The 23,065-nt window shown below is 43.5% G+C and overlaps 1 protein-coding gene across 2 annotated transcripts in view; it reads left to right on the forward strand.

Moving 5' to 3' along the window:
• Positions 1-23,065, forward strand: part of ERBB4 (erb-b2 receptor tyrosine kinase 4) — a 553,629-nt gene that overhangs the window by 520,366 nt on the left and 10,198 nt on the right. The window contains exons 21-27 of one of the 2 annotated variants that reach the window (XM_015634896.1): positions 1,371-1,526; positions 4,079-4,154; positions 6,113-6,259; positions 7,485-7,582; positions 9,231-9,401; positions 21,829-21,873; positions 22,680-22,971. In XM_015634896.1, the coding sequence (XP_015490382.1) occupies positions 1,371-1,526; positions 4,079-4,154; positions 6,113-6,259; positions 7,485-7,582; positions 9,231-9,401; positions 21,829-21,873; positions 22,680-22,971 (985 nt within the window). The remainder of the gene's footprint in view (positions 1-1,370; positions 1,527-4,078; positions 4,155-6,112; positions 6,260-7,484; positions 7,583-9,230; positions 9,402-21,828; positions 21,874-22,679; positions 22,972-23,065) is intronic. The other variant, XM_015634897.1, reaches the window with a different exon arrangement.

The following is a 23,065-nucleotide window of genomic DNA, read 5'->3' on the forward strand; positions in this document are numbered from 1 at the left end:
GAGCTCCTCAGGTACCTGGGAGCTCCTCAAGGTATCTGTGAGCTCCTCAGGTACCTGGGAGCTCCTCAGGTACCTCTGAGCTCCTCAGGTACCTCTGAGCTCCTCAAGCTATCTGTGAGCTCCTCAGGTACCTCTGAGCTCCTCAGGTACCTGTGAGCTCCTCAGGTACCTGTGAGCTCCTCAGGTACCTCTGAGCTCCTCAGGTACCTGTGAGCTCCTCAGGCTGTGAAGGGATAATAAAATCCGGCCCATGGCACTGAGTAATCTGGTTATTTTAATCACTACATGTGACTCTCTGAATTATCATCTGTATTATGGGATAATATGAGCTCTTTGGTATTCAGCAATGACTTTTTAAAAAATTATCATATATATTATACAGAGCTAATATATTAAGAGATACCTTAAAGGCAATTGTCAAGTGTGTGATTTCATCTCTAAGTTCTAATAATGGTGGTTAATGTCATAAATGCCTTTTAATGAAATTATAGGCTTGTAACCCTGCCCAACTATCCTTTGTGTGTCATATAATTAATAAGACCAAGCTTTGGTGTTGATCTCAGTGTCACAAAGCATAGTGCAAATTTCCATACTGATGGTAGATGGTTAGTCTCCCATCAGAATAAGAATAAGGTTAAGGCCAGGCAGTTTGAGTATATGTTACCTTATCTCTAAAGGCAGCTGGATGGGCTTGTTAACAGAATATACTTCTAACAGAATATATATGCTCATAAAAAAAAGGGGCCATTGATCTAATGCCTTATTATAATACTACAGGCAATATTTTAAGGGAGTGAGAAGGTGAGGGAGTTGCAGCACTTGGAATAAAGAATTGTTTTCCTTCTAATCCACTGAGGATAGTGAAAATTTGTGAGAAGCTAAAAACCATTTGAAGATGGACAAGAATCTTTATCTTGAATTAAAGACACTTGTCTGGAACATAACGGAGCTGGGATTGTTTCCCAGTGTGGTCTAATTTCTGGGGGGGTTTTGGCTAAATTGATTATTTTTTATGGCCATTAGATTTCCTGTCTGAAGAACAAGGGCCGTAATATTTCTTCTCTTTGTCTCACATTTCCTGATTTTAAGCTTGCTGAAGCAAAGGAGTTATCTGTATGTTATTTTGTGGTGTTTTTTCCCCCTTTGGTAATTGAATCTTACAGAATCATTCATACTGGACTAACTCAAGGTCACCTAATCCTGCCTCCTGTTCAGAGCAAGAGCAATGTTGAACTCCTGCCCTCTAGACACTTTTCTCATTGTAAATACTCATAATTGGACCAGCCATTTTACATGTCACCAATGAAAGTTAGCTCTCAAAAAAACATATAGGACTTATTAGCATTAATGTACTGTTCTTGTTCCTTCAGGGAATGATGTACCTGGAAGAGAGGAGACTCGTCCACCGGGACTTGGCAGCCCGTAATGTCCTGGTGAAATCACCAAACCACGTGAAAATCACTGACTTTGGCTTGGCCAGGCTTCTGGAAGGGGATGAAAAGGAGTATAATGCTGATGGGGGAAAGGTGAGTGCTGGACATGTCTGGAGGTAAATCTGCCATGCTGTGACAAACCTCCTGGAGTTACTCCTCACACCCTGTGGGACTAAGAGAGTCTGTCAGTGCCTCACAGAAGAACTCTGTTGTGAAAGCACACACAAAAGATCCTCATTTTTTTGCACAGGGAGCTTCTCCAGGCACTGAAATGTAATTGCACGAGCAGTTTTCACACTCAGAATTAGGTTTATTTCATGTGGTTTGGTTTGAGTCTTGTTTTGAATACTTCAAAGAGTGATGGATGTTCTGGGGCATTCCTGCCCAGACTCTTTCTCTGGACAGTACTCACCTCAATAACCCATTTTTCCAGACAAGTAATTTTTTGTGAAAACAGAAGGGAAGGCCACAGAACATGAGAATTTAGCTCTTCTATCACACTTGAAGAGCTTGCATATGTTATGCCTTGCATCCACCTCTCCAATACCATGCTGAATGCACTAAAAGACAGCTTGAAGATAATTTTGAAACCAGCCATTTCCCCCTGTCACTTTCCAGCTAACCACACCACAGCCATGTAGTGCCTTACCTCATTTCTTCCAGCTTCAGATTAATGCATGATAAAATTCAGAAGGCAGTAAGTACATGGTGCTTCTGGCTGCTCCCTAAACATCTTGAAACTCCCCATTTCAATCTGTCACACAATCCCAAAGGACTTGCTTCACCTGTCATTCCTTTTCCTGGATGTTCAGTTTGCTATCTGTGGATTTTTGTGCTCACTGGTGCCCTTGTCTGGGACAAATAGTTTGATGAAAAGCTGTTGCCAGTGTGTGCTGCTCTCCAGGATGAGCTGCTGCCCTTGGATCACCTGTGCAGGTGGAGAGTGAAGAGCTTGAGAGGGGAGCCACCAGTGCTTTCCCATTTCCCCACGGAAAGCAAGATGCCTCCTGGCAGGGAAGGTGGGGTTCTGGCAGCTTTCCCTGGTTCCTTCATTTCTGTAATCCTCTGTAACCCCTCAGCCTCCTCCCTCCATCTGACAGTGAATGACAGAAAAAGAGTTGATCCTTGCAAACCAGCTGTTCCCTGGCAGCTGTGGCTTGGACTTGTCACCCTGCTGAGAGCTCTAGAGCAGGATTTATGTCAGATGTACCACTTCCCAGGTCCAGAAAAGCATCCTGTGAAATCCAAAGGACATTGGCAGCATCAAGTTGTGTTGGGAGCATGCTAAGGGAGGTTCAGACCGAACAATCAAGTGGTTGTCAACAGAGGTGGTGCAGTTTCCATCCTTGAAGGTTCTCAAGTCCAGACTGGACAAATCTCTGAGTAACTTGGCCTGATCTCCCAGGCAGCTGAACCTGCTGTGAACCTGAGGTGGGACTAGAGGCCTCCTGAGTCACTTCCAACCTGAGTTACCCCATAATGAACAAGGCAGCTCTGCTCCTTCAGCAGCTGTTCACACCTGGGACACAGTGGCAATGGAAGCAGTGCACCTCTGCAGAGTTTAGTGGGGGAGGATGAACTGTCTTTGCAAGAGTTAAGGCAGCCTTTATTACAAGGTGCTATTTTTGCCATAACTCTATAGGTTGTGCTCATTAGTGAACTTCATGGAAGGTAGTTTCATAAGGCTTTGAATGAAGACACATCCTCTGCTTTCACACCCACCATCTGTTCAGATTTTGCCTGCAGTTACTCATCCCTTTGGTTTATTCCAGTACCTCTTCCATAGCTCCAAGTTGGAGGCAACCCATACAAGTCCCTGCCAGGTAAAAATCTCCTGTTTGTTGATCAGAAATTCATCAGACTGCCAGGCTGTGCCTGCCAGGCCCAGCTCAGGAATGGGAAACACCATGAGTCCCATGTGAACACAAAGTGGAGAGGGTGGGCTGTAATGCAGGAAGATTTGGTTTGCCTGCACACCCTTCTCTGTCAGAAGAACAGGGTGATCCACTGCCACAGGAACCTGGGGCTGCTGCCTTAGTTGGGGAGTGATTTTCTCATTGCAGTGATGATACAGAGAACTGGGGTGGCTACATCTCTAACAAACATCAGGAGTTTACAATAAAGCACTGCAAATTCTCCTCATTGCCTGCTCACCATGATGATGATGATGATGATGGTGAAGTGTTATGGTCACTGCATTGTAACCTCTCCTCATGAGAGAACAGCTGAGACAGCAGTGTTGCTATTTCAGATCCCAGAGATTTCAAACTGTTAAGGAAAAAAAAAAAAAGCTTCAGCATTCCATCTTCTCTGCTGCTCTTCAGATTCAGGGGAATTATATGAAATTTTTGCACCAGTCCCTCTTTACACAGATTTGATGAAAAGGAGTTGTCCCACAACTTCTGAATCAGTAAATATCAGAAGGTCTGCAGGTAACTGGTTCATCTTTCTCACCTCCAAGTTTTATGAGGCACAGCCCCATTCAAGAGGGAAGGAAAAGCCATTCCCTCTGGGGGATAGTGCTGCTTTTTTTTCAAGCTCACACTTGAAGGAGGCAGGGAGGAAGTTGTTGTCTTCATAGAGGATCTGTTTATATTGTTTTAATAACGTATTTCTAAGGTTGCATTTCTCTTGTCCTTCCCTAGATGCCAATTAAGTGGATGGCTCTGGAGTGCATACACTACAGGAAATTTACCCATCAGAGTGATGTGTGGAGCTATGGTAAATCTTCACCTGATCAGTTTAAAAAGTTGTGTCTTTTAAAGCATTAAACCAAGTATGTTAAAGCTATCCTCTTTTCTCAAAGGAGTTAATTCCAGAGGTGTTTGCTCTTCAGGTTTTGGGTTTTTTTTTTTTCCTTTAAATGTATAACTCTAAGCAGGAATTGTTCCTGTCTCCTGTGTTACTTCCCTGCTCACTGAAATATATTATCATGATGTTCCCTGCTGGGGTGAGTGCCTCCAGGTCTGGTCTGGTAGCAGTTTGGCTGATTATTATGACAGAAGAAGACCTCTTTCAGCTTAGCCACAGATTCATAAAAATACAGCTGCAGGTCACAATTTTCAGCAGTCTTTGAAAAGCTCAACTCTAAAAGCCATGAATGTCAAAAAACATTTTCAGGCTTATGGGACTTTCTCTACCTAGAGTCAGATAAAAGGGAATTTGTCATAATACAGAGCATAAATGGCAAGAAAAAAAAGGGAAAAAAAAAAAAAAAAGGAAGAGATGAGCTCTCCAAACTAACTAGAACAAGCATCTATTTAATTTCACAGATAACTTGGGAATTGGTGAGCTACACACACAAAGTCATATTTGAGAAATGAGGTGTTTGTTCAGTGTTGCTAATGGCTCTTCAGATGAGCTGTTTGCCACATCTGCTGAGGTCTCTGCCTGTTTATCTGCTATAACTATTACTAATAAAATCATGTATGCCTTTGTCAATGGAAATTTGCAGCAGTGTCTGGGGCTATGGAGTCCTGTTTGCATTTCCTTTTGCCATATCATTTTGAACCAAAAGGGTGTACAGCTCTATTCATTACTCACTTTTACCTGTGGGTAGCAGCAAAAGACACTGTTTGCTGTGGCTGGGTAGCTGCCCTCTTCTAGCCAGCTGAAAAAAAGCCTGGGAGAGTTCAACTGATCTTATAAAGCTGCTCTTTCTCTTCAAATTGTGTATACCCTGGATCACTCAGGAAAAAAAATAATATGCCTTCATTTATGAAATTAATTTTAAATGAAGGAAGCCCAGAATATCTATAATCAGAGAGTAAAGGACCATAAAAAATTAACAAGGAGATAAATGAGGGTGGAATAAATGTGATTTACTCATGTGGTGATTTTGCCTATCACTTTTCACATTAGAATGACAGTTGTCAAAATATGGTGCCAATCTGAGGAGTGCTTAAAATGACCTTTGCAACTCAAATAAAAGTTAAACAAAATGGTGTGAGAGCACCATTTTCAATATTTAAGATTCTGTCTGGGCACAAATTATTTTACTTATGATATACCATCTTTATTTCCAGCTCTGAAGCCAAAACGAATCCTATGGCTTTTCAAAAAGAGAATTTTGGGTTTGTAGTACAGCACCGCTGTAAACTCAGATCCATAAGGTGATTTAGGGGAAAAAAATGATAGCAGTGGCTGTGAATGACTTAAAAAGAAAAGCCAGTGACCTAATGTTACTCAGTGCTGTACCTTTGTGGGAAATTGATGCTCTAAGTTAGAGAACATCTGTGCTTTTTCCCCTTAAAATAACAGAGCAGATCAGGCATTCATTTCCCTTTTTGATAAAAGAGTGTGATGCCTTCTTTTGTTATTGCACCCAATTTACTTTACCAGCCTTCATTTGTCTCTCTCATGTGCCTCAGGTCTATCATGCCATTTCTTACACCAATAAAAATGAGGCGAGCTGCTTTTCAAGATTACCACAAAGTGCTGTTTCACCATTTCCCACAGTTTTTAAGTGGCAGATTGCCATGGTTTAAGCACAGATGGCAGCTAAGCACCGTGCAGCCACTGGCTCAACTCCTCCTGTCCCCCTGGTCCAAATTTTTCCAGGCACTGGTGAAGAAGAAGGGATTTCAGCCCAGAACTGGTCCAGAATACTCTGCTGTGAGAGGCTGTGAGGGGATCTGAGCAGTGTGACCTCAAACACTGACGCTCTTTCTTCTGCCTAGGAGTCACCATCTGGGAGCTGATGACCTTTGGTGGGAAGCCATACGATGGAATCCCAACTCGAGAGATCCCCGACCTCTTGGAGAAGGGAGAGCGGCTGCCCCAGCCCCCAATCTGCACTATTGATGTTTATATGGTGATGGTGAAGTGTAAGGAATTGCCACTTTTGCTGCCCTTATGCTCACTTCCAGAGGGACACTGGTTTAGGACATTTGCATGGGTAGTCTCTGACAGAGCTGGGAAACAGAGCAAGCTGCAAAACAAAAGCTTCCCAACATCCTGTAAATTCCATTTAAATACTGTCTGCACATCTTTTGCGATTTTGCAATCGTTAGCCATGAAGGGCCCGGTTAGCTCAGCTTCTTATTACTGGCAGATGTTATCTCATGTATTTGCTGTGAAGTCAAAATTGTATGATTGTTATTGTAAACCCTTGTCATTTCCATGACAATTGATTCTGATGTAAAAAAGATAGTATTAAACATAATTATGGCACATGGATACCCTGCCAGAGAAGGCTGTGAGGAGAAATCCCGTTTCCAAATATTGAGGAAAGAAATCATGAATGTTTTATTGTTAGTGGCAAGAATGATGATTGCAATAGTAATAATAAAAAGTAAAATTAATAGGAAAAAAGCTACAGAGAGGATTATTTTTTATCATTCTAAGTCCACTACAAAAAATTATGAATATTTTTACTCTAGTAAAAAAAGGAAAAAAGTCTTCGCATGGTTTCGTCCAACTTTTTTATCTCCAAGATACCCCCTCTAATGACAGTATCCTCCAAGGTTATGCTTCTAATTTAAAAAGAATTAGAAATATCTCTCTGATATTTCTGGCTTAATTTAAGTGAGATTAACATACAGACATCTCATCCATCATATATACTCCTTTCCCTTTTGCTTTGTACACAGAAGCCCTGAAAAAAAAAGAGCGGAAAGGACAGCTAGAAGTAAATTAAGTATCTTCTGAAAGCAGTTGTAGTGTGCATGGAGGTGTGGAAATTAAATCATGCAAGGGCTTGGCTGAGTGCAAAAATGTCCCATCTGGTGAGACACATCCTTAATAAAAGTCAGTCAGTGCTGATATTTAAGTGTGCAAGATGGAGAAAATTACAAGGTGGTGTTGTGGTCTCCAGGACAGAGAGGAGCCCAGCAAATTAAGAAAAATTCCATGCAGTAAGGAACAATCTAATCTGGCCAAAACCAGGTGTTCCCCATTTTATGCCTCATAGAATTCTAACTTTCCATTCTTCTGGGTTCTCTGTCATGACTTTTCTTTGGGACAGGGCAATCAAGCACTTCAAACTTGTGCACTTAGAAAATGATTCCCACCCTTGACACTGAACTGTTTTCTTTCTCATCTTTCATCCAGGCTGGATGATTGATGCTGACAGTCGGCCAAAATTCAAGGAGCTGGCTGCTGAATTCTCTAGAATGGCTCGAGACCCTCAGAGATACCTGGTAATTCAGGTAAGCAACACAGGGGTGGGGAGAAGAATTCTGTCTGTGACACCCAACCATTAGGGGTGTTGCCTTTGAATCTTTTGAGGATCAAGGTGCTCTTGAACCTAAAGCAAACAGTGACCACAGTGTGTAGAATGGACAGTGTCAGTATTTCAAAAATAAGAATATTAGTAACACAGCAGTCTGAAATTCATTTCCTGAGCTCATGTTTATGAGTCTCTGGCTTTGTAAGCTGCTCAGTGCTCTGCATTCCCTCGTGAAACCAGGGACAAATTTTGTCCATTGGCAGACAGTGGATCTATCTTTAGACCAAGGACTTCCTTGGTTCTAAAATTGGTTAGGCTGAGTCTTTTCCCTGCGCTGCTGAGATCACAAGCAGGATTCTTTTCACTGCCTAAACATGAAAGTTGCTTAGAAGACAGGGAGTTGTGTCACACTGGTACCTCTAATGCTAGGGAGGAGCTCTCCTCTCTGTTCCCCTTACACTCTGAGGGCTCTGGAGGCTTCACATCCCTGTGACAGGGTTATGAGGGGTTCATCCTTCATGGGTTTATCCCATGAATCTGCCCTGTGGCAGCAGGGTGAGTACAGGTAGCTGGAGCTGCATGTGCCTGAGTACAATTTCCAACTTAAAAATATTAAAATTAAAAATTGTGCCTGAGTACAATTTCTAATTTTTTAAAAAATTAAAATTAAAAATTAAAAAAAAAATAAATAATTGAAACAGCCTAATTCTGTGGCAGCCTAGACCTGTGCTTGTGTTTATTATAGCTCAGACTGCAGCCACAGAAAAAGTGTAAAGTTCTTAGGTAAGGGCCCAGTGTGTGAGCAGTTCAAAGGAAAATGAAAACTTAAAAGTGAGGTGATGGTGAAACTCCAGAGAGCAGAGCATGGTTTGATCCAGGAAATGATATTCTCATGCTCTGTCTCATGCTGTAGCTGCTCCACATCATGGAGCACAGGACAGAGGTGCTCCTCAGCTTCACACTGATGTAAGAACTCCTGGTGGGAGAGCCTCCAGAAGTGCAGCCAGAGCCACTTCATGTCTCCCAGAAAAAGATTAAAAGATTTTATTCGATAGGACACGTTTCCTTACTCCAAATACCTCTTTCCCCCGTTTCTCCCCCTGCCCTGCATGGTCTGGTGGATGTTTCATCTCTCTCACATCCTGCAGAATTTCCATACAGATAGGAGGGAAATCTACCCTCTAAGCCCTTCTGAGTACAAATTGAAATAAAGCAAACATCCAGACACAACAGTTTCCTTGTTATTCCCCACCCCTCCTATTTGAGCCTAAATAGCTGAGATATTTCACAAAATATGTCAGAACTTGGGTAAGAAACTGATCTTGTATGGGAAAAAGAGAGAAGAAAGAATAAAAGCTCAATCACAAGAATGCCAGAAACATGGTTTTGCTTGATTCATGCAGTTACTCCCTTTTTGTCATCATATTCCCAGTAAAAAAAAAGCAAAAACCAAAACAAAACAACAAAACAAACCCACAAATTATGTGGATATAGTGCTTTTGGACAAACAAAGCAGCATGTGTGGTCCCTGCAGCCTGGCTGCCAGGGCATTAGGAAGGCTGAAATTCTCTCTTTGGGAAATTAATCCACCTTTTGATGTTTTTCCTCTCTCAATAAAATCTGTTTAGGGAGATGATCGTATGAAGCTCCCAAGCCCAAATGACAGCAAGTTCTTCCAAAATCTTCTTGATGAGGAAGACCTGGAAGATATGATGGATGCTGAAGAGTATCTTGTTCCTCAAGCCTTCAACATTCCTCCTCCCATCTACACCTCCAGGACAAGAATTGATTCCAACAGGGTAAGAGTAAGCTCTGACAGAAAATATTGGTTATTATAAAAGCACAGGTGGAGATTTAAGCACACCAGTGAAACACAGGCCAGCACTGCCTTGGGAATTACAAGCCCCCATTGTGAGGAGAGTGGCTATAAAAATGTTGTCACTGGGCTCCCTGTTCATTGTGCCTTGCTGAATTCTAAATTAATAGCCCAGCCTTGAGTGAACAAAGGCTCAGCTTGAGCTGCCTGTCCTGAAAGCACAGCTGAGGCTCCTGAAGTCCAGCAGCGCTGTGTCTGCACTGTGCTGTGCCCAGGAAGTCCACAGCCCTGGTGCTGCCATCCTGTTGTCTTGGCAGGGCTGCCACTGATGTGGCTGAGGGGCAGCTGGAGTATGCAGATAATGTAGCTTTTGTGTCTGGAGCCAGATTTTCAAGCCAGCCCCTTTTTCTGTTGGCAGGAGATGCATTGGTACCCCCCCTTCCCAAATGTGTTTGTGCTGAGCACATGGCAGATGTTGGCAGGCTGATCCTTGCACCCTCCCTAGCAGGGAGGAAATGCTCTTCATCGTACAGGGGGACCTGAGGCACAGAGAGTGCTCAGGGGGGATCCAGCTGACACAACTCCAGCCATCTAAGGGACTGGGACACCACCTAAGAGTCCCCCAGAGTTCATTTTGTGCTACTGGAGCAGCGTGGGTGAACATTGCTGCCCACCCTGGGGCATTTCCAGTAGGGTAAATCACTTTCTGTAGGTGTCTTTCTCTATCCACTAACTCCTGACAGCTGCAGAGCAGTCTCAGCCCTGCTGTGTGAGCTCTGGGGTGTTGATCCCTGTCCCACATGGCTGTGCCCTGCTGCAGGTGAGGAGCCAGGTCAGATGTGTCTGGAATCCCTCCTCAACAGGTCTGACCTCTGCCTCTTGCTGTGCCTGGCTCCAGCCTTTTCACAGCTCAGTTGCCACCCCTCTCACACAGCTAAGAGGTGGTGAAAGCATTACTAATGTGAGGGCATTCACAGGGGCAATCAGGTGTGTTTTCACTAGGGCCTAGCCACAGATCAAATATTTAGTCCCTTTGAAATGCTGGTGTTTATTCCTCAGGTTTAGAACCTTTTGGAAAGTTATCTGTGGCTGAGGTAGTTCCAAGTTCATAGCCAGGTGTGAACTGATTATTAGCATGTGAGATGGGAGAGGTGAGTGAGAAGTGGATAATCTGAGCCAGGAGCCATGCTCTGGCCATACCCCACAGCAAGCTCCTTACCCTCTCCTGAGGAAATCAATGCTTTCTGGCAATAAAAAGAACAAAATCTGATCCTAATAGTCACTTTGGAAGGAAATTCTTGCTGTTTTAAAGGCAAGGAAACTGGAGATGTCTGGATTCATGTAGCATTTATCCTGCATCACTGAAAAACAGTGAATGATTTAGCAATAAGTGAGAAACTTTCTTTTTGTGGCTCCAAGAGTTAATTGATGGTGATCTGAGATGAGTCAGGTTTACCACTAGCTGTCTCTGGATAGGTTTCCTTTCCTGCTAACTTCTGAGGAAAGAAGGGGAGGACAGCAAATACTTTTGGAAGATACTGTCACAGAGATGTAAATCCTTGGAGCTTGGTTTGACACAGTGGAGCACTGCCATTTACACCAGCACAGGGCTCAGAGGACAGGGCCTGGCATTTTGGGTTTGCTAAATTCATCTCACTCCCATATTTGCTGGAAACACTGGGACACATATAAAGGATAAAAGCTTAGTAGAAAAATGCCCTTGCTTTTTCAACAGCTCCTTTTGCCCTCTGCCTTTGGTACCAGCCCAGTAGAGAAGCCCAGTAGAGCTGAGGGAATTCCAGTAAAAATCCTAGAGCTAATATTCTGGAAGATTCATTTACAACGTGGTCACTGGGATATTCATGGAATAAAAACACAGGCATTTTTTTTTATTATCATTAGTGCTGGTGTTATTATATGAAAATGAAAATAACTTTCACAAAGCCTTTTCCCAACTTCAAAGCACACCATTGCAGCTGCTTGAACACATGTGATCTCCTTGAAATCAGCAGAGCTGCAGAAAGAGACCCCAGGCCTTATTTTTGCCATACAGAGAGACTCCATCACATTCCTGACGTGACACCTCCTTTCCTCAGCTCACAATTTCCCACCTTGGTTTGAAACTGTGATCTTGTACCACTAAAGACAGTGGGAGCTTTGCTTTGCAATTCAGTTTAACAACAGTGAGAAGACTCTAGCCTCCTCACAGTAGCTCCTTTTGCTGGGAATTTTTCTCCGGCATTGTACAACAGTCTAACATTTAAACAAAGCTGGAATCACCCTTTGCCAAAAGTTTTCAGTTTGTGAGCCAAGTTGTCTGACCCAGATGAGACAGAGAGGTCAGAGAGGGCCAAGCTGGAAGCCCTGCACCATCGTAGCACTCCTGCTTTCCTGTGCAGACAGGTGTTTTCTGGAGCTAATACATGAATGCAGAAAGCCACATACATTTCTGTTGCCTTTGTGCAGCACTCAGTTTCTTGTCACATTAACTATTTTATAGTGAAGATTGATTTAAACATGACACAGTTGCTCCTTTAAGGTATCAGTGCATCTGCTGTGCATAGCTCAGTACAGATGGATGTCAGCTGCAGGAATCACACGGAACTGAAATGCTGTCAGAGCTCCCTATCCACACTTGTCTGGCTCTGCCTAGGTGTTTCCTTTGGATGGTCTGTGGTTTGTGCTTGTTTGGCAGAGTGCATATTGATACTGCACAAACCCATCAGAGTGCTGCTGCAGCCATGGACACTGAAGGAATGGACACAGCTCACAGCTGTGCTCACTCTGGCTGGCAAACTGCATTGCCTGGTGAAGGAAAACACACAGCTAAGAGCCACATGATCTCCAGGCCATTTTCAGGGCTAAGAAGCATGAAAGATCCTTTACCTCAGCTGTTCCAGTGGCAGTGTTAGTGGCCAAGGAGTCAGGCAGGGCACCGTGCTCCTTCTCTTTGCTGGCAGTGTTGGGTGAACACTCCAGCAGCATGGCTCCATGGGGACAGAGGAGGGCAGGAAGAAAGCAAGGAGATCATGAACCTTCTTACACACAGGCTTTGAAGTCAAGGAATGAAGAACAGGAGCATTTACTTTCTCAGGAAAGCCCTGAAGTTCCCCTGTGGCGGTGGCAGGTCTGAGTCCTTGCAGCCTCTTGGTGGGAGAGGCACCACTGGAGGAGGTTTGTGTAAAACACTCCTGCCCACGGGAAGAAAAGAGCCATTTGGATGTGCATCAGCACCACAGATGCTGGGTAGAAGATTGGAGAGAGGGAAGGCTTCTGGGAAGCTGCCAGCTCCCCAGGAAGCCTCACACCCTTCTTCCTCCAGGGCTTACAGAGATTTATGAAGCTGCAAGGTTCAGACACAGTTTTTCCATCACATCCACACTGGCTCCCTGCTGGCACGTCCTTGGGACCTACCTGTGCTGCTGGGAGCCCTGACCCTTAACAGTGGCCTCTCTTGTGAAGTCCACTCTGAGACTGCTGCAGCTTTTAAATAAAAGTTACCATCCTAAGCTAAATTGAATTATTTCATTGGATCTGAAACTCTTCAGTCGCAATTTTGTCTCTGGCTTTTTCCAGTTTTTATTTTCCACTGTCTAGAGACACTCCAGAACAGCAGAGTTTGAGCAGCTCAGTGCTTCTGAGAGATAAGCTGAATCCTGTGCAGTGTTTCCAGGAGCACAGGACCCCAGCTAGCACTCGAGTGTCCTGCATTCACATCCATTAGATGATTCATTCAGGTATTTGTAATGAGTGCTGTCCTGTGTGTGCAGAGATAATGCTAATACACCAAGCACTCTCCGTGCCCCACCATGCTTTCTGCTCTAAATCCTTGGCTAATTCCTGATGAAAACTGTCTATGCTGTTTATTACTCACAGATTCTGTCCTTGTAATTTTATTCCATACACTTTATATCATGGAAGCACCTGCCGACCCTGAAATTAAATATCAAGCAATTTTTTTTCAGAGATGTCTAATCCATATGTCCATGGAGACTATCCTGCTTGGCTGAAGCAGACTGTGGGACACTGGAAGCCAATTTGCAGTTCTCTGAGAAGTATCTTAGGTCTGGTAGTGCAGCATCCTTGTCCCTTGGCAAAGCCAGGAGGGAGTCATGGTTTGACCATGATTCCTCTTGTGTGGCAGCACCTGCTCCCCATTTCTTTTCCTCTAAGAGAAAGCAATTAAGTGTTCCTGCCCAAGTCATTTCTCCAGGTATGTCCTGGCCCCATGGGACTGATGGCAATAAAACTGCTTCATCTTGAAGTTAATCCAAAATGTATGTGAAGAGAAATCCAGCCTACATGGAGCCATTAAAAGCATTTTGTCCAAACTTCTGGCGTAGCACAGACAAGAGTCTCTTGTCTCTTAATTTCTGCATCAAGTGCAGAAATTCTATTTGGGGTGGAGTTTGTCTTTTAGAAAGATTGTCTTGATTGTATCAGGTGGGATGGAAAATACATCAGAGTTTCACTGGGCAATTAATGCTGACTCTTTAGCAGGGTTTGGATTCTGCTCCTGCCTGCCATGAACTTTCTTGTGCTAGATTTAAGGAGCTTCCAGCTACAAGAAATCTCTGGTTATCATGGTATGATTCTTGGGGTGTCTTGTGCAGGGCCATGAGCTGCACTCAGTGATCCTTGTGAGTCCCTTCCAGTTCAGGATATTCTGTGATTGTCTGATTCTTCTGCTTAAAAGGCTAAACAGGATATTACCATTTGTATGTGTTTGCTGTTAAGTGATGACAACACAGATGTCTTTTTTTTAATTTGTTTGTGGTGTTTGCCACCTTTCTGCTTCTGAAGTATCTTCCCTAAAAAATAATATGACCAAATCCTCCCCTAAATTTGATACCTCTTAGGGCAGTCTGTCAGGTTGTGGTCTTCTTTAATTATTTCTATCCCTTTTCTTTAATTGCTGCTCCTTAAAAGGTGATCAAAAACTTCCTGAAAATCTTAGTAGTAATTTTTTTGCCTCTGTCACTTCCTTATGCAAGTGTGGCAGTAAAATCTCCAATGCCAGAACAGATGGTTTTGTAAACGAACGAGACATTGATTGAAAGCATTTGACAGTGTTTCAGGTGATTACACTGAGTAACTCTGTGTTAGCTCTCTTGCTTCTTTAAAACTGCATGATTACTCAGAGAAGTTTGTATGAAGCCCTCCTGTCTTTTGCTAAACACTACATTTTGTGTATTTCCCTAAGAGAGTTTAGGCCACTGGCTGCATTTACTGCCTTCAGACCTTTAGGGTAATTCTGAAAGTCCACCAAGCCTCCTTTCAAGAGCTCCAATTCCCATTTTCTGCTTTCCTAAATTTTAATGACATTCTGGTGGTAGGAGGCTCCTGTCTGTTCTGCTCTGCCTTTTGCATTAAGCACTTCCCAGGAGCTGTTAGTGTTTAGTTGGTGTCTGGCACACCATCACAAGCATTATACCTATTTACTTTTTTCTTCTGGAAAATTCTTCTGGGTCTGCTTTCTAGTCTTTGTTGAAAGTGTGGATAGCACCAGGCCAACCTTGTCCATGAAAAGCAGGAGATGAACCAAGACTAATACCAGTCAGCCTAATTTCATTGCTCAGGGTGAAGAAGTACTGAGAATAAGCATGCAAAAATACACTGTAAAATATATTACATGAAAAATTACTTTTGTATTTTACATAAAAAAAGGAAAGCTCATTACAAAGTATGCATATCTAGAACGTGTGTATTTAAACACCTTTGTAAAACATGCTAGGTTTGCTAGAGGAGAAAGGAAAAAAAAAATCACAAGACTCAAATGGAATAGATGATTCCTGGGTCTTCACAGAGAATTCTTTCAAAGTGCTGTATGGCAATTAGTTTCTTGCTTTGCAGCCAGTCTGGCTGAAATCAGTGATATGTCTCAAGGAGTAAATCCTTCTCAGCCTGAACAGATTATCAGGACCAACTGGTCAAATTAACCCATGATTTTGCAGGGAAGTGCCTTAAAACAGGGCTTTTTTAATGCATTAGCTATTTTCTGCCACATTCAGGCTTCTGTGTTCAGGCATACAGCTTTACAGTCAGGCATAAAGAGCTAGAGACTTTCCTAAAGCACTGAATGGTATTTTGGCTAGCACAGATTTTAGGATGGATTAATAACAAAATCACCACCTCACAGTACTTCCTGCAAGCTCCATGGAATCAGTGGGAGAGGCTGTAGCTGTGTGTTGTGTTGCTTCCATCCTTGATGCATGACATATAAACTCACTGAGCTTTAATATAAACTGGTTTAAAATCAGGCAGCATCTGCTTGATCCATGAATAGCTGCTGGCTGTGTTAACAGCAGAGAGAGCTCACAGCTGATCCATTTTCTTTTATATCCTGAAAAAAAAAGTCAATACATATAAAAAGAGTAAGTAATAAATATTTTTACACTGCACTGATGAGGCATTCTTGGAAAACAGCAAGCTAAACAACTCTACATAATTCAGTAGATGGAAAAGTGGACTGAGAGTCAGGAAATAATTATGAGAACTGGGAGGAAATTTTCCTTCTGTGACGAGATGCGAAGCAGAAATTGTTAGTGGAAAATATCCATGTGTGAGGAACACTGTCTGTGGTTTTCTTAAAATAATAAAAGCACATAAAAAATACAAGGGGTTCACGATTTGCAAGTGCACCAGGCAGAGCTGCTGGGAGTTTCCCCTTACACACCAGTCTGGCCCCCCAGGATGGAGAGTGCTCAGTGTCCCAGGGCAGTGGGACTCCAGGGATAATGCTTTGAGAGGACTCCCAGGTGGCAGGAGGACTACAGAGCAACCAATAAAATAAATACTAAATACTGTACCTTCTAAACATAGATGCAATGGAGCTAAATGCCAGCACAGCCTAAAAAACGCCCTTTGTTAGCCAGAGTAAAGAGTCTGCCTTTCCTCTTGGATGCTGCGGGAGGGGAAAATAATTCTCAAAGCTATAAAAAGACTCTCCAAAAGATGCAGTTGGGAGAAGTGGGAGGAGGCACAGATGAAGTGTAGATTTAGAATGTTGAAAAATGATTATTTTATCCAAATCAGCTGGATGGTTAGTTCTTTTAGACTATTATTGCCACCAGAACCTCAGCCCTGCTCTAAATCAACTCAGCATTTCATCAAGAAGCCTATTCTTTGCTTTAAGAGACCAAGAGGGCACAATTATGGGTTTCTTTTCCCCCTTGCATAATAAAATTGGGAGATTATCATCAAGTTTCTATTCAGATTTTAGGAAGGCTTTTTTATTTTATTTTTAAAACCCATCTTTGTCTGTAAAAGCTCCCTGTTCAGGCCAGCATGTGGCAATGATTACTGCTGTAAAGGCTTCGATGGAGATGTGCTCTATTTCATTCTCAATGAGGGTTGATGGCATTTTGAGAGGCTCAGAATATCCTTTGATTACTGTGTAAAACAGGCTGGGGAAGATGGCAGTGCAGCCTGCACATAGGAGGGGGCTGCTGCTCCTCCCAGGATCGCTCATCAAGTTTCTTTTGTGCCTCTTTTTTTTTATTTTTTATTTTTTTTGTCTTCCTTGTCACAATAAAAAATCATGGGTGTGTTGTGGTTTTGGTCCTGTTCTCCAGCCTTTCCCTGTTTTGGGATTTGAAGCTTGAGGTTTGTACAGAAAAGGAGATGCTGCTGGTCCTGTGTTTTGGAGCAGGAGCAGTGCTGACCCCTCTGTCCCACAGGGCATTGTTAGGACAGGTGGGAAATGGTACCACATCCCTCTCAAATTGTGGGGAATTGGCTCAGTGTTAAAAGGTGCCATTTACTGTAAAGTGTCTTGGGGAGTGTATTAAAAAGGAGAGTGACAGAAAGCTAGCTGTGGGTGACAGGAAGGATGGGGGAGTCGAGGAGATTGAAAGGAAAAGACAGGCAATGCCAGCAGTCTCTCTTTCTGCTCTGCCCTCTGACGCTCAGATGCATTAACACAAAATAAAAGGCGAAGGGAATCCTTGTGTCTCCATTCCTGTGTCATGCTTAGATCAAAGTGTTTTTTGTGCCAGCTGAAATCTGCTTGCCAGCCCCTCTGAAGGCAGGAAGGATTCTGGTTTCTGAAGTCCAGAGAACAGGTGGGTTTCCAAGCCTTTGGTGCCATACAGCTGGAGAATGCTTTTCTTTTCAGCCCAGGTATCAGGCTCAAAGAGATGAGGCTACAGAAAAGCATTTCACCCACCTTTTCCTGTCAGTGTAGCTGGATACCAAGTTTTGTGCCCAGATTGTGCATCTCTTAAGAAATTACTTTCATTGGCAGTGTAGTCATCTTTGGCTTCTCTACTTGAAGGGTTAGACTGAAAATAAATGGTTTATATCTGGTATTTTCCAGTAACAGCACAGGAAATACTTTGTGCTGTGTGTAGATATGTTTCCCATACCACTATGCCAAGATTTTGTTTTTGATAAATGACATTTACTGTTCACAGTCCAGACTAAATTACTCCTAGAAGGCAGTTTGGGTATCCCTACCATATGGACTGCTCTAAAAGAGTTAGCAAGTATGAAAACACACAGATGTTATGAGACAAAATTATGCAAGAGAAAGTGGTGATGACTTATCTGAAGCTAAGAAGTTGGTCAGGGCTGACCTGAACCCAGGGGGCACTGAAACATCCACACTGACTTGGGACAGGTTCAGGGATGTCTTAAATCCACCATTCTGCCAGGCTATCAGGATATCCAGCTGACACAGGCAGCCCATGGGAGCTGAGTTAGAGCTCTGTCCTGACCTCTGGCAAACACCAACCAGAAAAAGCTTTGAGGTAGAAAAATACTTAATCTTTGTTTCTTTTATTTATTTTTCCCCCTTGCTGATCTAAGCTGGATGTTTTGTGTCTCGACTGTAGAAGGAGCAGTTGTTGGAGACTGGAGCAAACACTTGATTCAGACTGTTGTTTATATTGTTTCTATACTTGTAATCAACATTTAAGTTAAAACATGTGACACATTCTGAGAAAAGTTTCTGCTGGAAAAGGGGCTGGAATCATTTCCCATAAAGATTCCCTGATTCCCAACCTTATGGCCAAGGAATGCCAGACTTGTGTCAGGTGCTGTGAGCTGTAGGGATGGGTATGCTTGAACCTTAACAGGCCAGGCAGGTGTCTAATCCTTTCTTTTTATATAGGACCCTTCTCTGAGCAGGGGCTGGGATCAGAAACCCTAGAGGTCTGCAAAACCTTCTAGCAATTACCATAAAAACAGCATTCCATTTCTATTTAACATCACCCAGTGATCTCATGGTGTGTGTTTTTTCCTCTGATTTTCATCTCAGAAATGTTTGCTGTCTGGAGCAGGGCAGTGTAATCTGCAAATTCTCTGGAAGCAGCACTGCAGCCAAGCAGAGGTGGCTGTTCTCCTGGAATGGTCTTTCCTATTTGAATTTCAGTTTGGATCAGCTGTAAATACCAGGCTGCTCCCTTGGAATGTGGCTGGAGTTTGCTAGGGGGCTGGAGGGATGCTGCACTGTGTCCTCTGCCTGCAGCCCCACCAGACCATCCCAAAACATTATCCAGATCCACTCCTGTAAATCAGCCACCCTTCCTGGAGAGCTGCTGACATTTTGGTGCTCACAGCAAGGTCTCACATATCACCATGCCTTGGTTTGGTGGCTGGAGCCTGGGCACTCCCTTGGTTTGAAATGAGGTGAAGAGTTTCCAGGGGGAGGAGGAGAGTGAGTTGTTTCTGGGAGCACACAGGACTGATGAACAGTACAAAGAGGTTGATCAAAGCAGGTGAGCACTGGGTTGCCTGAGGCATGGAGCACAGGATTCCCCTGAACAGGACTGGAGAGCAGCATCCCAGTGAGAAGGCTGGAGTGTTTCACTCCTGTGTTTGGTACTTTTTGTGTAGGAGAGCAGAAGGAGAGGAGGAAGGAGCTGGGTTTTATGCACTTTGGGCAGTATCAGAGTGGCTTCAAACATGTGTGTACATTCATGCTGGAAAAAGACTTGCCTTTATCAGAGAAAAATCTTTCAGTCCTGTGAGTTTAAGAGCAAGAAACAACAATGATTGTGCAACCCTATCAGCATTTCTGTGGGTGGCCAGGAAAACCAGCTCTGCAGTGGACGGGAGCTGGACCCAATAAGGCTTTGATTTCATTACAGTTTAAGATGCAGCCAGAAAATATTATGTCCCTGCTATAAAGGAGGAGATATTTACCTTTAGGAGATTTTAGAGGCAAGGAATTGGAAAATGAAATTAATGAATAGAAAGCAATAACACAAGCCAATATTCACAGAAATGTTATTTACCACTCCTTGATCAGGGCTCATTTTATACAAACATTGGCTGATATAACAGCTGGTATTTCATACCAGAGGGCCCTGGAAATAGGCCTGAGGAGACATTTTCTTGGGTCTTATTCTTTCTCTGCTCTGCCATGTTTTTGGCTAAAATTCAATCATGTGGTGTACAGGATGAAATCTTGGGCATTTCTGAGGAGGGCTGCTCGTGGGCAGTTAAAAAAGTGAGGCTCCTTCTGAATTGTGATGAGTTCCTCTGTCAATGGATGTTAATGGATATAACACACATTAAACCATCAAAAGGGAGCCAGTGTACATTTATTTTTTATCTTTTTTTTAGTGTACAAGCTGAGCTTTCTTAAGTAGACTTATGCATTGAGGTCTTTGAGCAACCAGCCACTAAGGTCTCTGTCTATCTCAAAAAGACAGAGATGATAATTCTGGTGAGTCTTTTAGGATCAGAAATCCAAAATACTAGAGCTTTTCAGTAAAGGAAAACCCGCTGGTTTTTTTCAAGGTAGTATTTTAAATGCAAAAACAACAACTCCTCCCCAGCCAAAAATCAACAAAGTAAATTGGATTTCACATACAGAACAAGCTATTTACGTTTCACCTGGTAAAATCCAAGTATATTTCCTTCTCAGAGTGTGATTCATGTCCTGACCAATAAGAGTTGTCTGAGGAAATCTTGGAACCCTGCAAAATTATGACCTCACATTGCAATTGCCAGTCAATTTAGGGACACTTAAACAATTGTATTAAATTTTCAAGCCAACTAAATGGCACCAGAGCTTTTTCCTTTGCCTCCTGTTTTAATGGAGCAGTGGCCACAGGGTATCAGTTCATGGGGAAAAACAGCAAAGAAGTAAAAAAATGTGCAGGCAGCAGTGTTGGGGAAGAGCCACGTGCAAGGTTCTGCAGAAAGGGCTGTTGCAAGACAGATGTGTTTAGTGCAGCACTAAAGGGGAGGCATGAAAAAACACAATTATGGTGATCTTAGCTGGCAGGCCACTGACTGGAGAGGCTCTTGTCAGCAAAAATAGCAACAAACACATCAATGGCAGTCCATTGTCCCCTGACATCCTGGGACAGGGCTGTGCTAAGAGGGCTTGTTGCTGGGTTGTTATAGTTGCAGAGTATGGATTTAAATATTATCCTCACAGCCAAGAGGACCTAAAGATAGGATGGCAGGTTTAGCCTTTTGTGCTGAGGATGGAGCACAGCCCACAGACACAGTAATGTGGCCATCCTAGTATTTTTTTAAGCTGCTGATCTTCTAAACTTTTACTGGCAGAGGGAGATAGCCCTGTGTGCAGAAGTCAAGCCTATCAGTAAAAGACACTTTTCTATGTTGTCATCAAGGCATCACTGAAAGAAGTGAACTGAAAGGACTTCAAAGGCAGCTCTGCCCTTTTTCATCCAGAATCAGTGAACCAACCTTGGAAGTTCCCTGTGTGGAAACAGGGAGATGTAAATGAAAGGGGTGTGATGCATTCCAGTGTGGCTTTTGTGGACATCTTTCATAACTTCCACTGAAGGCCTTCAAATAAAGATCCACTCTTATACGACCTCCTTATTAAAATTACCTCGAGTTTCATTTCCAGGTTGAGAAAAAAGCAGCAGTGCAGTGTCTCAGAGCCATCAGGAGGGCTTTAAAGTAGCATCTGCCAGGCTCAGGAGATTTTTTTATCCATTTGTCTAACACATTCTGCATTGTAGCCTGTCATTGCCCATGTGTCATTACAAGCAGACTGTAAATCTGGAGGGGTTTGGAGGTAATCACAGCAGCTCCAGTTTTCAAGGTGTTCCCTGATTCAACAGACCTTCCCAATTGTCCAAAATAATCCTCTTGCACAAGCAACTTGCAAAGTCTACATTCAGTGCTGCTGGTGTCTGTTCCCTTTTAAAAAGTAACATCTGGTGGAGTGTCTTATGTTCCATCTTCCTTTATGGCCTTCCCTCTCAGTGAGCCCAGGTGGGATCAGTGGCTCTGTCTAACACTGGTGAGACACAGCTTGTTTTTTGGGGGTGGGGCATTTGCCATGACTGAATTTGAATTTTGGCTCAGGTTAGGAAATCTGACTGATGTGGGTGTTTCAATTAGCTCACACAGCTCATGTGACTTGTCTCATTCATGTGGCTTCCTGTTATGTATCCATCACCCATTTTTCTTTCTATTAGAGTGAAATTGGACACAGCCCTCCTGCCTACACCCCTATGTCAGGAGTAAGTATTTCACATTCAGCCTTCATTCTTTAGGCTTTCCTCCTTTCTTCACTACATTTTTTTTCTTTTTCCAACTCCTTTTTCTTCCATAAATGACCCAAAAGCCAACAGCTAATGAAGTGTATACATAAGGAATCAAACAGTTAAGACCTCCAGACTCAGCCTGGATTTGTGTGCAAACTCTAGGGATCCACACCCAAAACTCTGACAACTTTTCTTGAAAAAGCATTTAGGTAAAAGGCTTGGATGAATCTGTACATATTTCCTTCCTATCTATAGCTCAGGATGTTGAAAGTCCTTTGCATGCCCGTGCTGGCAAGCAAAATGATAGGTTTTGTTGAACCATTGAATTTAGGTGCCAACACAAACGCAGGTCAGGTCACCAGCCTGAAATTCCTGATAGAATTGCACATGGTGACCCCATGATTCTCACCACAGGACACACTAAAAGTATCACCCAGGAATAAACAGAGATGATTATCCCCCATCAGGAGGAGATTTCCCAAACATGAGGATTAAAGGGCTTTAATCAGCAATCAGGGGAGGTTGCCAGAGTAATAAAAGAAACACCACCTTCCCCTCTTGCAGCTGTGTGTGTCCAGCCTCCACGTGCCCAGTAGGAAACAATTTTCCTGCCCCATTTCCATCCCCACAGCGCACCACTGTGCAGACAGATGCTCCGTGGGTCCACAGCAAAGCCTGGAGGCACAGGATGGGCAGGGCAGGCACAGGCATGGCTTGCTGCTGAAGCTTCTCCCCTTGGGAGCCTCCTTTCCCACTGAGCTGTGCTCTCTTTCTGCCTACAGAACCAGTTTGTGTACCGGGATGGTGGCTACGCTCCCGAGGTGCCGATGCCGTACAGGGCTCCAGGCTGCATCATTCCAGAGGCCCCAGCCGCTCAAGGGGCCACAGCAGAGATCTTTGAAGACACTTGCTGCAATGGTACAATGCAGAAACAGGTGGCAACCCTGGCAAAAGAGGACAGCAGCACCCAGAGGTACAGCGCCGACCCCACCGTCTTCATTCCCGAGCGGGTCGTGCGGGGAGAGCTGGATGAGGATGGGTACATGACACCGATGCGAGACAAACCTAAAACAGGTAAAATATTGGCTTTCCACAGAGGCTCCTGCTCTAGCCTGGCTGGATTTATTCTCTTTGTACATCAGCAGCTTTTCATCAAAAATGGCTTTAT

Source organism: Parus major, chromosome 7, assembly GCF_001522545.3.
Source record: "Parus major isolate Abel chromosome 7, Parus_major1.1, whole genome shotgun sequence".
Taxonomy (NCBI): domain Eukaryota; kingdom Metazoa; phylum Chordata; class Aves; order Passeriformes; family Paridae; genus Parus; species Parus major.